The following is a 14,448-nucleotide window of genomic DNA, read 5'->3' as shown; positions in this document are numbered from 1 at the left end:
TTAAAAGAAGCCTCTGTTTGTCTTACTATGCTGCTTGGTGAACTACGTCTCTCGTCTCGCTCAAAGTACGTCACCAACATGGCCGTTAGCTGGTCTGGCTAGCTAGCTAACATAGCTACGTCTCTAAATATAACGTGTTTTATCCAGCAACTCTTTTCATCAGCAGGAAAGACAAATAACGAGTGAGACCTCGTTTTCATTCAAGAAAGTCTCAGTTTGTCGTAGTATCGTTTAGTTATTTTGTGAAGCTCAGTGAGCTCAGTGAACTAACGCTACATCCTCGTCGCGCACAATGTACGTCACAAACATGGCCGTTAGCCTGTCTTGCTAGCTACCTTAGCTATGTCATCACTTCCAACACATTTTGGTGTGTTATTTTTATAATTACGTATTTATCATTAGACTTTATTAACTTGTAAAATTATCTTTTAAATCGACAGACATCATATGTGTAATTCATGGCGCAAATAAAGAATGATTTAATACGTTTTTAGTACGTTTCTTTGGCCAAAATAAATGTTGGTCAACCGGAAAGGGCGGGAGTTAGCCTCTCTATAGGTTATTTGAGACCAGCCGCTGTGTGAGTGGTTTACTTTGAGTTCCTTTAGTCCAATAGTAGCTCAGCTCCAGTGCACGTGTCACCCCATGTGGACCAATCAGCGCCGCTCTGACTCCGGCAGCTCCTTTATAAAGCCGCTGTTCCCGCTCACATAGCATTACTTCTTGATCTGTGAATACAGAACACACTGACGAACTACAATGGCCAGAACCAAGCAGACCGCCCGTAAGTCCACCGGAGGAAAAGCTCCCAGGAAGCAGCTGGCGACCAAAGCTGCCCGTAAGAGCGCCCCGGCCACCGGCGGAGTGAAGAAGCCCCACCGTTACAGGCCCGGTACCGTGGCTCTGAGGGAGATCCGTCGCTACCAGAAGTCCACCGAGTTGCTGATCCGCAAGCTGCCCTTCCAGCGCCTGGTGAGGGAGATCGCTCAGGACTTCAAGACCGACCTGCGCTTCCAGAGCTCCGCCGTCATGGCTCTGCAGGAGTCCAGCGAGGCTTACCTGGTCGGTCTGTTCGAGGACACCAACCTGTGCGCCATCCACGCCAAGAGGGTCACCATCATGCCCAAAGACATCCAGCTGGCCCGCCGCATCCGCGGAGAGAGGGCTTAAACTCACCCGACTGTAGTGACCCACCAACGGCTCTTTTAAGAGCCACACACCCGCCTCTGAGAGCTGTGGTCCTGAGACACGTGTTGCACTAAACCTCATTCTACGCTTCAATATATGAACGCATCAAGTTAATCATTCTAGTCATTTGAATGTAAACTATAATCCGGCGTAAGTGAGGATATACCTGATGTATTGTTTCATACACGACTTCATCATCCAGGTGTTTATACAGCCGACCCAAATGAGGAACGCTCCCTTTTATACAGTGTATGTGTGTATGTATATATATATATATATATAAACTTGTCTTAAAACACCTGACTTGAGCAGTTAAATTGTTTGTGAGCCATATATTTAGTTTTAATTATAATTTCGCGAACATATTTGTATGACCTTAACACATTCTTCATTTTTGAATGAAGGTTGAATTTGCATTCTGTATAATTATTTTTTTAGGAACTTTTGTTATTAATCCGATGAGGATCCGCTGGTATGAGAGGAAGCGGTGGGACTGAGTCTCGAGTTGTTTTCCCTTTGTGTTGAACGGGGCATCGGACAGTCTTTGACCTCACGTTAAACTGATGTTTTGCTGTTAAATGTGTCGAAAGTGAAAATAAATAAATCAAGTGACGGTAAAAGGAATCAGTGCAAGAGCAATCATTTGGACTGTGAGTCAGAAACGGACAGGAAGAAGAACAAAGAACGGGCCACCACAATGGCCAAAACAATAAAAACCGCTGTGGGTATGAACTACATCTCAAACTACATGCTCCCAAATAACCAGTTAAATAAACTGCTGCAACATACTGCATACAAGCGCATCAGAACATTAATATATGTAGATATAAATATATAGTCTGGGGTCCTTTTCCCAAACTGATTAAATATGTTGGTTTATAATTAATGTCCCTAAATATGTCATGTAATATCCTCTTCATGAGTGCTTTTGTAGTATGAAAAAGAAATGTCGGCACTTTTTCCGAAAACCATCTTATCTCATGAAGTATTTAACCATAAATGTATTAATAAATATGTTAAAGAGGAATTTGATTACTTATTCAGTATCATTATGTATCATATTTCATTTAAAAATATATCACAATACCGCTAATACGTATATATATATATATATATTATATATAGTCTTCATCTTTAACTAACTAACCTCCTTTGTCTAATGCAGTCATGTTTTATTTACAGTGGATAGAATATATTTTTGTAAATTCCAATTTAATCATATTTAGTCATATTTTATTTTAAAATGTGCTTGTGTTTACATTATAGCCCGTGTTTCTGTCATATTGATTCAGAGGGACTTTACTTTAGTTCCACCACTTACTTTTATCAAACAATACAAAAACACAAAGTCATTTACAGAACAAGAAAGTAAACAAATATAGGCAACGTGGAATATATTAACTTCCGGGTTTTATTCTGAAGGTGCAGTATCAAGCGGAAGCTTTGTGGTAAATACAGGAGCGAGACGTGAGCTCATTTCTGATTGGCTGATCACAGATATGCTCACTCTGACCAATCAAAGAGCAGCGTGGTTCCTTTATAAACCTTCTTCCGGCATTACGTTAGCAGATCTGATCTCGAGCTTAACGAAGAAAGAAACAAAATGTCTGGACGAGGAAAGACCGGCGGAAAGGCCAGAGCGAAGGCCAAGACCAGGTCCTCTCGTGCCGGGCTTCAGTTCCCCGTCGGCCGTGTCCACAGACACTTGAGGAAGGGCAACTACGCCCACCGTGTCGGTGCCGGAGCTCCGGTGTACCTGGCGGCGGTGCTGGAGTACCTGACCGCTGAGATCCTGGAGCTGGCTGGGAACGCTGCCCGCGACAACAAGAAGACCAGGATCATCCCCCGTCACCTGCAGCTGGCCGTCCGCAACGACGAGGAGCTCAACAAGCTGCTGGGCGGAGTGACCATCGCTCAGGGCGGCGTGCTGCCCAACATCCAGGCGGTGCTGCTGCCCAAGAAGACCGAGAAGGCCGCCAAGAAGTAGACGCCCCCAACCGGCTGATCAACTGCAACACAAAGGTTCTTTTAAGAGCCACTCACAAAGAACTACAGAGACGGATTCTTATTTACTTATTGTTCACTTTCACTACTTATCTGATTTAATGTTAGATGTGTCTTAAGTTATATAATGCGGTAAATTAGTCAAATAAACACCCAGAACAAACTTTTCCTCAGCTGAAAGTTTCATTAATAATTATGGTTTACGATTAATAAGCACCATAAACTGCGTTCATATTTTTAGTAAAATAACTAAATTGTTGAGTTATTTTATCTACATCAGTTCTTATAACTAACATATTTTTTTTTTGAAATGTCACAAAGCCCTCTGGTCTTCTTGTTTAGGAGAGGAGGAGGTCCACAGTGGAGAACCGAGGCCCCGTTTGTAGACCAGTTTGTGAGGGACTAAGGTGTCCCATGTGGAGCTAAAGACCACGAACAGAATCCTCAAATCCTTTATTTGTGGAGTTCAAGCTGCAGGGGTTGTTTCATGGATCAGAGGGCGCAACATATGTGACCTGTAACGCCAAAAGGAGTTCATCAAATTCATTATGTTCAATGTGAATGAATCACACGACTGTTGTACAGTTGTGAGTGAATGTTGCAGTAAAATGTCACAATGTTGCATTCAAGTATAAATGTTACAATAAATATGTTTTAATATATGTTACAGTAAACAATGTTACAATACGTTAATGGTTTTTATTGTGCTCTCAGTAATCTACGGAAGCTCTGAGAGGCCAATGAGGTGATTTAAGAACAGAAACGTTTTGTCAGGATCGTCTTTCCTGAAAACAAATTATGAAACAAAACGAAGCTTTGGCAGATAAAAACATGCTGTAATACTCATTCTGTCCACAAGGGGCTCTAAATCAACTAAATAGCATTCGCCCAGGTCCATCCTATTTATGTGTACATTCCCGTTGCATAAGAACTTTATGGGATGGTAATGACTGTTCCGGGTATTAACACACCCTCGAGGTTACCAAGGAAACAGAATAAATTGTAAAAAACTATAGATTTTGGTCACAAAACAAATTATAATACAAATCAGCTCGTGAGGCTGTACTGAGACACAGCGCTGCTTTAGGCTAGCATGCTAACAGATGATTAGCAGGTACAATAGTCACCATCTTAGCTTAGCGTGTTAGCATGCTGACAGATGTTTAGCAGATATGTCACCATCTTAGCTTAGCGTGTTAGCATGCTGACAGATGTTTAGCAGATATAATGGTCACCATCTTAGGTTAACGTGTTAGCATGCTAACATTAGCTAATGATCAGTAACCATGAAACCTGTTGATCCTGATTATATTATGAACAGATTGATATGCATGTGGTTTTCCTGTAGCGTCTCCCTTTAAATAGAAATAGAAACATGATAATACATTAATGTTTGTTCAGTCTCTGTCTTCATAAAGGACAGTTTTATTTTGATCTTCTTCTTCCTGTTTAAATCAGAAACACGAGGCAGCAGGTTCTGTTGAAGGGAAACTTAAAGATGAAGATGTTTCAAGGCCTCTCCTGACTCCTCACTGCTTCCTTGTCCTTCCCTCCTTGCGTCCTTGCCCCCTAGCTGGCGGGGTCCACCACCAGGACTTTACACTCCCTCTTGGCGATCTTGTCCAGCGACAGCAGTGACTTGTCCTGCGGTGGCAGGTAGAGCGGCCGACCCACCGGAGAGCCGACGGGGGGGGTGATGGCCCGCCGCTCCATGGCACTGCCCGTCCTGACACACACACACACACACACACACACACACACACATTGACTGATACGAAGTACATTTACTCAAGTACAGAACTTTAACGCTCTGAACCCAAAAACCCACCGATGGGATGGAAAAGCATGTTTTATTTTTAAAATCGCCAAAACTACACCGTTCATCACAGCCAGGAGCTGTAAAAACCCTCATTGTTGTGAGATTTTCTTTTCTCTGACGGTCCTTGAACACAACAAGTGCGATGAACGCTTCCGTTAGAAAAAGCAGCAGAAGCTAACTTTAAAATTGTGATATTTAATCAAAAACATTTAATTCTACATGTTCTCATTTAAAATCTCTCCACTAATAAAGCGTTTACTTTAACCAGATCCTGTAAAAAACATTAAATTGTGAAACTATGACGTCAGAGAAACTTTGACTGAACTTCAGGCTGCTGAACAGAGAGCAGAGGAGAAAGGAGAGAGGAGAGGAGAGGAGAGGAGAGGAGGGGAGAGGAGAGGAGAAGAGGAGGGGAGAGGAGAGGAGGAGAGGAGAGGAGAGGAGGGAAGAGGAGAGGAGAGGCTGAAACATGTGAATAGTTCAATATTTATAACATGAAGAGTCTCAGTTTTTTTCCAACATTGGTATCTCTTGTGGACACTTGAACAATGTTTAATATATAAATTTCAATGTTTGCCAATTTTTGTAAAATAAATTAAACTCGTATTTTCTTCTTTTTCATGGTTGATGTCATCATAACTGTGTTATTCTGCACTAAAGACGTGTTTGAGTTCTCTCTACTACTTATTGTGTTATTTCTATAGAGGTGCAGGGTTTATTTATATTACAGTGAAAATCAAGGCGACAGAGAGTAAAATGTGACGGGAGCAACAAAAACACATAAAATAAATACATAATAATAATAATTTCAGTGGTACCTCATGATATGGGAGCGAGACGGCTGCTGGTGGGAGAAGGACTGGGACCGACCCAGACTGGCCTGATGTCGGTCCAGCAGGTCTCGAAACGCCGGGCTGGACGGGCTGTTTTTACCTGTGAGGACACGACAACGTTCAACACAGAAACCACGACATCTTCTACCGTCGGAAGGAAGCTACGTGACGTTTACACTCCAAGAAGAAGATCTGGAATCTTTGGAAATACTTTAATATAAAATTCAGAGGGTTTGAACTGAACAGGCTTCTAGTTACCTCAAGATTTCTTTGCGTATCTGTAATTATTACAGTATTACTTCATTAGTTTATTAAATCAGATGGGAACCATGAAACCAGTTAGAGGTGAATAATAAAGAACCTGGAACCTGCTTTCTGCTTTTTACCTCCATATAGACACCAACAATGTTTCCTCAGAAATAACGCTAATGCAGAAATAACGCTAATGCAGATATCCAGGATGAGTTCATTACATCATCCAGAGGATTCACTGTCAATCAATCAAGCTGGCTGGTTTACTAGTTGAATGAAACACATTTACCTGAGATTTAATCGCAATAAAATTATAAAAAAGATGCCGAAATAACTACATAATGATGCCGATTTGTAAAAAGTCTGAATTCATGTTTTGTTAGTTCTCGCCACAAGACAACAAGCGAATCACTTTTAAAATGCTTGTTTTCTGAATGGAGTCTGGATTGATCGGTGCTAGGCTAAGCTAACATTGTAGAAGCTCCATCAACACTCAACACAATGTCATCTGCGTATAAATAAGGTCACAATGTTATTGGTTACACCAAAAAGAAGCTATTGTTTATTACCATACACAGTTTCGTCCGGTCTCTTCACTAATATCACCATTTGTGATGTATCTGCCACTCATTCACATTCAAAATGGAGAAACGTAAACAGGAGAGCTGTTGTCTTCTTACGTGACAGCGGCCGAGCGTCAGGCGGAGGGTTGGACACCGAGGCCGTGAACTGGAGCTTCAACTTCATGTGCTGACTCAGCTGCAAAGAGAGAAGACGAGAAGACTTGTGTTGAGTTTCTCTACTCCACCAAAGCCATGTGGAAGCTGGTCGTCGCCATCTTGTTTTTTTTTTTGCAACCATTGAACAGGAAGTGACCATATCCGCTCTGCGTCACTCCTCCTCAGTCCAGATATGGTCACTTCCTGTTAACTGGTTGCAAAAAAACAAGATGGCGACGGCTAATATGCCGAACTAGAGGCTTGGTGGTCCAAAAGAAAGAAAGGGGCGGGGCCTCGCCTCTACATTGGGTACCGGTATAACTTTCTTTCAGAGTGGACCCACCTCGTAGAGTCCTGGTTTGAGGATCTGGAACGCCACGCTGAAGGACAGGGTGCTGCCTTTCCGACAGTGACCGAGGTTACTGAGAGGAGAGTGACAGACCACAGCGGCCAGAGACGCATCGTCAACCTGACCTCGACCTGCACACACACACACACACACACACACACACACACACACACACACACACACACACAGGTATACAATCAATGACATTTAGTGGATGATCTTAGGTCAAAAACGTAGTTCAGAAACCAATACAATAATTTGTTGAGTATGAAAGCGTTTGAAAAGTTCAAAGATTACAAAAAAAATCATGAAATTAATAATTTACATCCTTCTACATTAAATCAAAGAGCCACAAGAACCAACACATCAAAGTTATTAATTTTCTGTGTAAAGTTAATTTGGTGAATTTAGGAGAAACAAAATGGTAAAATAAATGTTTCCACGAGTCTGAAAGAAGACGTTTTATAGAAGCAAAATAGCGCAAAATCTCATAATTGACCAGATGTTTCTGCATGTAAAGTCTTCTCTTAAAATGACAGATAACAAGAGACAATATTTTAACTCAAATTCGTGTATTTCTTATATAGCTTGTTTATAAAATGTCCCGTTTGAGACCCCTCGGCCTCACTGACCCTCTGGGGTCCAGACGAGCCGGACAGCCAGGAAGTCCTGCAGGTTGTTGAGCAGAACGTATTTAACCTTGAAGTGTTCCTTCACCCTCACGGTGCTCGGGCAGCTGGCCGTCATGACGAAGCGAGGCTCGTCCAGACGGATGCTGGGCAACCTGAGGGAGGAAGAGACAGAAGATGATCTGAAGGTGTAGAAACAGACAGATAAGAAGTGGACGTAGTCATGGTGACGTCTCTCATTGGTTTGAGGATGTTTTGAAGCCTCGAGTTCGAGTTCATCGTCATAATGTTGTTTTTCTGCCAACCAGTGAACAGGAAGTGACCATATGTGGACTGAGGAGGAGTGACATAGAGACGCCGTATACGTCTCTGGTAGAGACCTGTCAATCACTGTGTAGCCCCGCCCCTAAAGCATCCCCTGCTTTATGGTCTGTGTGACTCTAAATGGACCATCATTTACTAAATGAACATCATGCTGTATTGAAGAAGACTTGAAACTAGAGATTGAGACCATAAACTCATGTTTACAATGTTTACTGAGGTAATAAATCAAGAGAGAAGTAGAGTCATTTTCTCATAGACTTCTATGAAAGGTTTTGTTTTTAACTTTTTTTTAACTTTAACTATAATATAGACACACAGATTTGATGTGAGTGGGACGGACTTTTAAAAGTGGATTTAATATGTCCTTACCTGTAATGGGTGTAGATACAGTTGGTGAAAGGCATCTTGGTAGTTGACCACTGCACCACAGCGACCAGGGGAACCTCCAGCCCCTGAACATAAACCAACACACACACACACACACACACACATTGTGATGAGATAAAGGAAACACTTTGACCACAAGGGGAGTTCATGTATCAATTCATTAATGTTTAATGATAAAACGCTGCAGTCGAGTCTTGAAACATTTAATATCAACAAAAACACACAATCAGTCCATTAAGTTTACTTTTTCATAATTAATTGATTAACTTTCGTTATCGAAATTTCATGGTTGAAAATGGCTCAAAACTTCATCCACTGTTTTAAATCAGACCTAACCTGTCAAGGCTGATGACTGATGGCTGATTATCTGGCGATTTCAATGTGCACTAAGTTTGTTTGATTTGTCTCATTTAGCAGCTGGCTAGTTAGCTAGCTAACGTTAGCTTGCTAATCCCGCCACGTTTTAATGCCAACATTCTGGGGCGAAATGGTAGAGCTACAGAGACTCTCAGGAAGAGGTTTTTAGAGGCACACGCTTTAGCGAGTGTTATGAAAGTAAGTTATTATCATTAGCTTTATGTCATTTCAATGTATTATAGACTTATAACAAGCAAACAAACAGCTAGTATGCCGTTGCCATTAGCTAGCTAACGTTAGAACGTTGTTTTAACGCTGATTTGTGCACCACAGTCCCACATTTAACAGTTCCCTCAGTTTATGGCATGGGACGCCTAACATTTAACTGAACTTGTGACCGCTCCTCTGGCAGGGCATGAGCGCCGGTCTGCTAGCCAAAAGAGCACCGCTGTTGTGTTGTGTTAACGCCATAAACGACCACTGACGACTATATCTTGAAGGGTTGTCCCATTTCTGAGAGGAAGATTTCAACCCGTGTAAATCTGTTCTGAGGGGTAAGTTGAAAACAATGGGTTAGGGTAAAAATAAGAAATGGATTTGGCCTTTAGGCTCAGACACTTACACTTAAATACTGTTTGTTCATGTTCTTTCAAAACACACCAGAGAAGTAACACATTGAGTGTAAAATGCTTTTGCAGTTTCTGCAAACTGCAATCAAATATTTCCTGAAATAAAAAGAAAAGCAGCAAGTTTGCAGCAGAGTTCTTTTTAGTGTCACAATATTTGGATTCATGGATTTCTAACCCTGTTCAACCTTAGCCTGGTCGAGATATGAATCCAACAACAGAAAACACCAAATATTTCAAAAGTTATAATGAAAACAAAATGCAACTGTAACATAACAGATCACATCCTAGAAAGAACCTAAAGTACGAATGAAACAACCACACAAACATGTTCAAACCTCGTTGGAGTCGTCTTCCGGCATGTCGTTGAGATGCAACTGGAACAGGAAGTCGTGCTCCTCCAAAGCGCTGAGCATGCTGGGAAGGCGGGAGGCCAGGCTGTCCACCCTGCAGAAAGACGCCATGCCAACCTCACCTGACTGGTGGCTGCAGAGCAGGAGAGGAAGCAGTTTGAGCTTCATCAGATCAAAACCATCAAACTCGTGCAGATAGAGAGTTTTAAAGAAGGTTGCTGAACGTAACACAACGAAATGTGACGTAAAAGATGGTAAAGGATAAAGATAACAGAACATAAAGTAATAGAAGATAACGTGACGGAACATAATGTAACAAAAGGTAACAAAAGATAACAGAACAGTCTATCATGTTACGTTATATTGGGAACCCAGAACAGAACAATACAATATAATGTGACAGAATGTAATGTAACAAAGGTGACAGAACATAACAAATAAGAACATAACATAGTACACATTAATGTAACAAAACTTAATGTAACCTAATACATTATAATGTTACAAAATGTAATGTAAAGAAGATAACAAAACATAACATAACAGAACATATATTAATAAAAAATGTCCTAACGATATAATGTAATGTGACAGAAAACATGAAACAAATGTAACAGAACATAACGGAACATAATATAACAAAATGTGATGTAACAGAAAGTGAGGAAACACATCGTTATGGAACATCGTGACAACAGGATGTAATGTAGACGTCATATCGTGACAACAACACAACATATAATGTGATGGAACGTAACATCTTGATGATGTCATTGTTATCAAATGAATACGTCATATAGATATAAACACATATAAAGTACGTGGATCATACCGTTAACGTACCTCTACACCAGTCATACATGACATAATGTAACAGGTCAGAACTGGACTTCTGATGCATGTGCACGTACCTCACGTTGTCCACCAGCAGCACGGAGCCGTCTGGCATCATGGGAAGGTAGGAGGCGTTGAGGTTTGGTAAAATCCGAACATCCCGAACACACACCTCCTCCTGAGAAGACTCATTCAACACTGAGAGGAGGAGAAGGAACGATTTGTTCAAACCTCTCTGATAAAACATAGTTAACAGCTCCATATCCACTGCTTTTAAATCCGTTAATAACTGTGACTCGACGAGGAATAATCTCCGAACCTTTGAGGACGGCGAGGTGCCTCCCAGAGACGGTCATCTGCTTACAGCGGACGGTGGGCGGCGGCAGGACGGTCAGAGTGGTGCTCACTGTGGACGGGAACAACCAGACAATTGTTAAAACGCAGAATAACTAACAAACTAATCATCATTTAGTGTCTGAAATGTAAAAGAAAAATGAGTTTCAAGGTCTTCAAATATCTTGTTTTGTGCAACCAACAGTCCAAAACCCCAAAATATTCAGCAACCAGAAAATATCTGGAATTGCTTTTCACCATTTCTGTTTGAAAAATGACGAAAAGGATTAATTGATGAGCAAAATAGTTGATATTTAGTTTTTCTGTCAATATTCCTTCAGTGTTTTACACCAAGTCAGAGGTTTTTTTCCATCCTTTAGCATGTGATGTTGAGATATTTAGGATGTATTTGTTGTTTTTCCTTTTTCTTTGTTGTGCTTTAAACTAAACATTTGAGGACAAATTTCCTATTTTTTTCTCAGTGACCTTTGACACGCCAATGTTTTATTATTTTAGCTCTTCTTCTAGCTAAGACAACATTTCACGAGTGGTTGAGAGAACTCTTAAAATACGCATGACTATCACATGATCAAGGTTAGATTCTTCCATGTTTTAGAATGATTATAATGTTTGGATTATAAAGAAATACTACTAATCCATGCAGACCGTCTATAAGAAGTGGACAAAGTCGTCTTTAGTTTGTGGACTGATGTTTTGAAGCCTCGAATTCGTCATTGTGGCCGTCGCCATCTTGGTGTTTTTGCAACCAGTGAACAGGAAGTGACCATATCTGGACAGAGGAGGAGTGACGTAGAGACGCCGTATACGTCTCTGGTAGAGACCTGTCAATCACCAGGCGTGTGTTGTACCCTGAGCTTTGAAGGTGTTCAGGTCGTGTCTGAAGGTGTGTGTCGGCTCTCGTTGCTGCAGGACGCTCAGGTAGCCGAGCTCCTGCACCTCCGCTTTCTCTGCCTCCTTCTTCCACACCGTCACCATCACCTGAACACACACACACACGCAGAAGAAAAAACACTTTATTGAGTCTTGCATCTCCATAATGTTGTAGCTCTGGAAACATTACACGAAGTCTTGGATCACCGTTTTGTGGTGGACCAAAGACTGGTTTTCTGGATCACTTTCACACTTTTCCAAACGCCCTGAATTTAATTTAGTTGCTCCTGACCTTGACTTTCAGGGTGCTGACGGGGAGTTTGTCCAGAGAGACGGTGAGGGGGAAGATCACTTCATCCGTCAAAACCACCGGCTCGTCCAGAGGAGACTGAAGACACAGACACACTGGTTAAAAATCAGCATTACCAATGAATGAAGAAAAGCTGCGTTGATGGCTGATAAGGAAGTTTATTGTCATCGGAAAAAAAATACAACGAAGTTAAGTTGGCGACTCAATGCTATATGCAGGTCAATGTCAACAATTACAAACTCATTCTGTAAGCGAGGGGGGCGGGGCTTAGCTAATAGTCAATTAGCACTAAACAAAGCACAGATGAGGATGATTGTCATTTGTGTTGTAGGTATTTGGTCATATTTTGACCTGATGATGGCGCTGGATGAATTGTAAAGGGATCACCATGTTATTAATTCATCCTGTGGGGAGCATGAATGTGCCAAACTTCATAGAAATCTATTTGGTATATGTTGAAATAATAAGTCTGCCGTGCTCACATCCAAGCTCTTAACAACAAACTAGTTGATGGACTTGCTGCCCTCCTACCAACAGTACAGTAATGCTGCTGTACCTGAACAGGTGCCCTGCGGAACTCCCTCGCCGCCGTCCCCGATGAGTTGTGTATGAGCAGCGGCTTGCAGTCCCTGAAGCTCCGACACCGGGAGTCCACCCGGCTGCCGAGCGCCGCGATGGCCGCCTCCGCCGCCGCGATGTAGTCGTCCTCCCCGTCCTCGTTGGCCTCGTCCCCGCTGCTCTGGTAGTCGTGGTGATGATGGCCTCGATGGCGGCTGCTTTCACCCGGACTCACGCTGGCCACGGCGCACAGAGAGCCGGCCAGCTCCCTCCACGCCCGGCTGCTGGCCGACTCCGTCCCAAAACCGGCCGCGGTGCCATCAACGCCCACTGCTGGAAAACCATGTGTACATAATACAATGCTTGAGAGAACCGTCATTGGCTCCAGTCGCCCCATAAACCTTGACCCCTAATTAGTTCTCTGCTTAGCCCTGGTTTGGTTCAATTTATGAGACGTTTTAGTCCTGGTTTGGTCCATTTTTCTTTTGTGTATTAACCCTGGTTTGTTCCAATGTTTAACACTGTTTTAGTTGTAGTTTGGTCCAGTATTCTGTGGGGTTCTGTCCTTGCTATAGTCCAGTATTCTCTAGTGATTTAGCTCTAGTTTGCTCCAGTATTCATTTGAACTTCCACCCTTCTTTGGTTAGGGTTAGGGTTAGGGTGTGTAGCTTTGATTTGGTCCAATAGGCCTGTTATTATGCCATGAGGGGGGTCAGCATGAACACTTCACCATCATTTTACCACACATGGTCCATTTTTCTTCATTCATTTCATTTAAAAAACATAATTTTAATTAAAAAAACAATATTTTCTCTGTTGGTTCAAACTGCATTTTTTTTTGTAAAACACTTTGTTCAAGGAGTTTAACATTGGAGTGACATTTTATCAGATATCCTCTTGATGGTTTTTTGTAAACAAATACATACAAATCAGTGTTACACTTCATAGGTTACATAGAATAATAACATTGGGTTGTGTGTTGTACTTTGACTCTGGTACAACAAATAAGAGTCTCCATGAATCTGCATAGACACATTCTCCATCTTAAGGTCTCGCCTTCAATTCCCCTGCACATGAAGAAACCTTTATATAATATTTATAATAAGGGTTCTTTCTCCCCTCCTCCCTCCCATCCAGAGCTGGTTGGATGCCCCCCCCCCCCCCCCCCCCCCCCCCCCCTTACCGGGCCCGGTCTCGGTCGGAGTCGCCCCCGCGTCCCTGCAGCGCAGCACCAGGAGGAAGCGGACCGTCTCTCCCAGGTAGAGGTGACTCCTGCGGGGCAGCGTGCGGTAGCGGGCCGGGTCCGACAGGTCGGTGATGGGCACCGCCGGGAAATACATGAAGTACTCGCACTGCGACTCCATCATCTGCACCATGGCGACGACGGGAGGAGGCTGCGCGAGCAAGGACCGGAGTCAGCGCGTGGAGACAATGGAAAACACACACACTTCCTGTTTTCGCTTTCAAAGTAAAAGCACTGATATTGTCTGCAGGGATGGAATAAAATAGACCATTTGCGCCCCGTAGTGGCCATATTATTGTAGTGGAGACAATGTAGTATATTACTGAATTATTTTACTTCTTTATTAACAAAACAATCATTTTTCATCATTAGAATAATTGTAAAATATAAAATACATTTAATACAGTAATTAGGTACAAACACAGCTTATTCCGCAATA

At 42.2% G+C, this 14,448-nt stretch overlaps 3 protein-coding genes across 5 annotated transcripts; 2 read left to right on the top strand and 1 right to left on the bottom strand.

Annotated features, from left to right (window-relative positions):
• Positions 1 to 742: 742 nt before the first annotated feature.
• LOC306704657 (histone H3.2) lies at positions 743 to 1,790 on the top strand. Its single transcript, XM_079171100.1, has one exon. It carries the CDS (start codon positions 760 to 762, stop codon positions 1,168 to 1,170), a length of 411 nt encoding a protein of 136 aa, XP_079027226.1. The 5' UTR covers positions 743 to 759; the 3' UTR covers positions 1,171 to 1,790.
• Positions 1,791 to 2,767: 977 nt separating this feature from the next.
• LOC306704660 (histone H2A-like) lies at positions 2,768 to 4,355 on the top strand. The gene has a single exon (XM_079171106.1). It carries the CDS (start codon positions 2,792 to 2,794, stop codon positions 3,173 to 3,175), a length of 384 nt encoding a protein of 127 aa, XP_079027232.1. The 5' UTR covers positions 2,768 to 2,791; the 3' UTR covers positions 3,176 to 4,355.
• A 406-nt stretch (positions 4,356 to 4,761) lies between these two features.
• Positions 4,762 to 14,142, bottom strand: LOC306704645 (trafficking protein particle complex subunit 14-like; the record flags this gene model as incomplete). Of its 3 annotated transcripts, none has more annotated exons than XM_079171084.1 (13): positions 4,762 to 4,918; positions 5,830 to 5,944; positions 6,777 to 6,855; positions 7,159 to 7,295; positions 7,797 to 7,948; positions 8,487 to 8,569; positions 9,826 to 9,973; positions 10,752 to 10,872; positions 10,994 to 11,080; positions 11,877 to 12,006; positions 12,191 to 12,286; positions 12,765 to 13,099; positions 13,950 to 14,142. In XM_079171084.1, the coding sequence occupies 13 exons, from the start codon at positions 14,140 to 14,142 to the stop codon at positions 4,762 to 4,764; spliced, it is 1,833 nt and encodes a 610-aa protein (XP_079027210.1). The 3 variants fall into 3 exon arrangements, with proteins under 3 accessions (XP_079027210.1, XP_079027211.1, XP_079027212.1); XM_079171085.1 differs by having other exon boundaries at positions 12,765 to 13,096; XM_079171086.1 differs by having other exon boundaries at positions 12,765 to 13,047; positions 13,955 to 14,142.
• Positions 14,143 to 14,448: the final 306 nt, after the last annotated feature.

This window comes from Pholis gunnellus, assembly GCF_910591455.1.
Source record: "Pholis gunnellus genome assembly, chromosome: 13".
Lineage (NCBI taxonomy): Eukaryota > Metazoa > Chordata > Actinopteri > Perciformes > Pholidae > Pholis > Pholis gunnellus.
The sequence above is the reverse complement of the archived record's forward strand: the minus strand, read 5'-3'. Positions and strand labels throughout refer to the sequence as shown.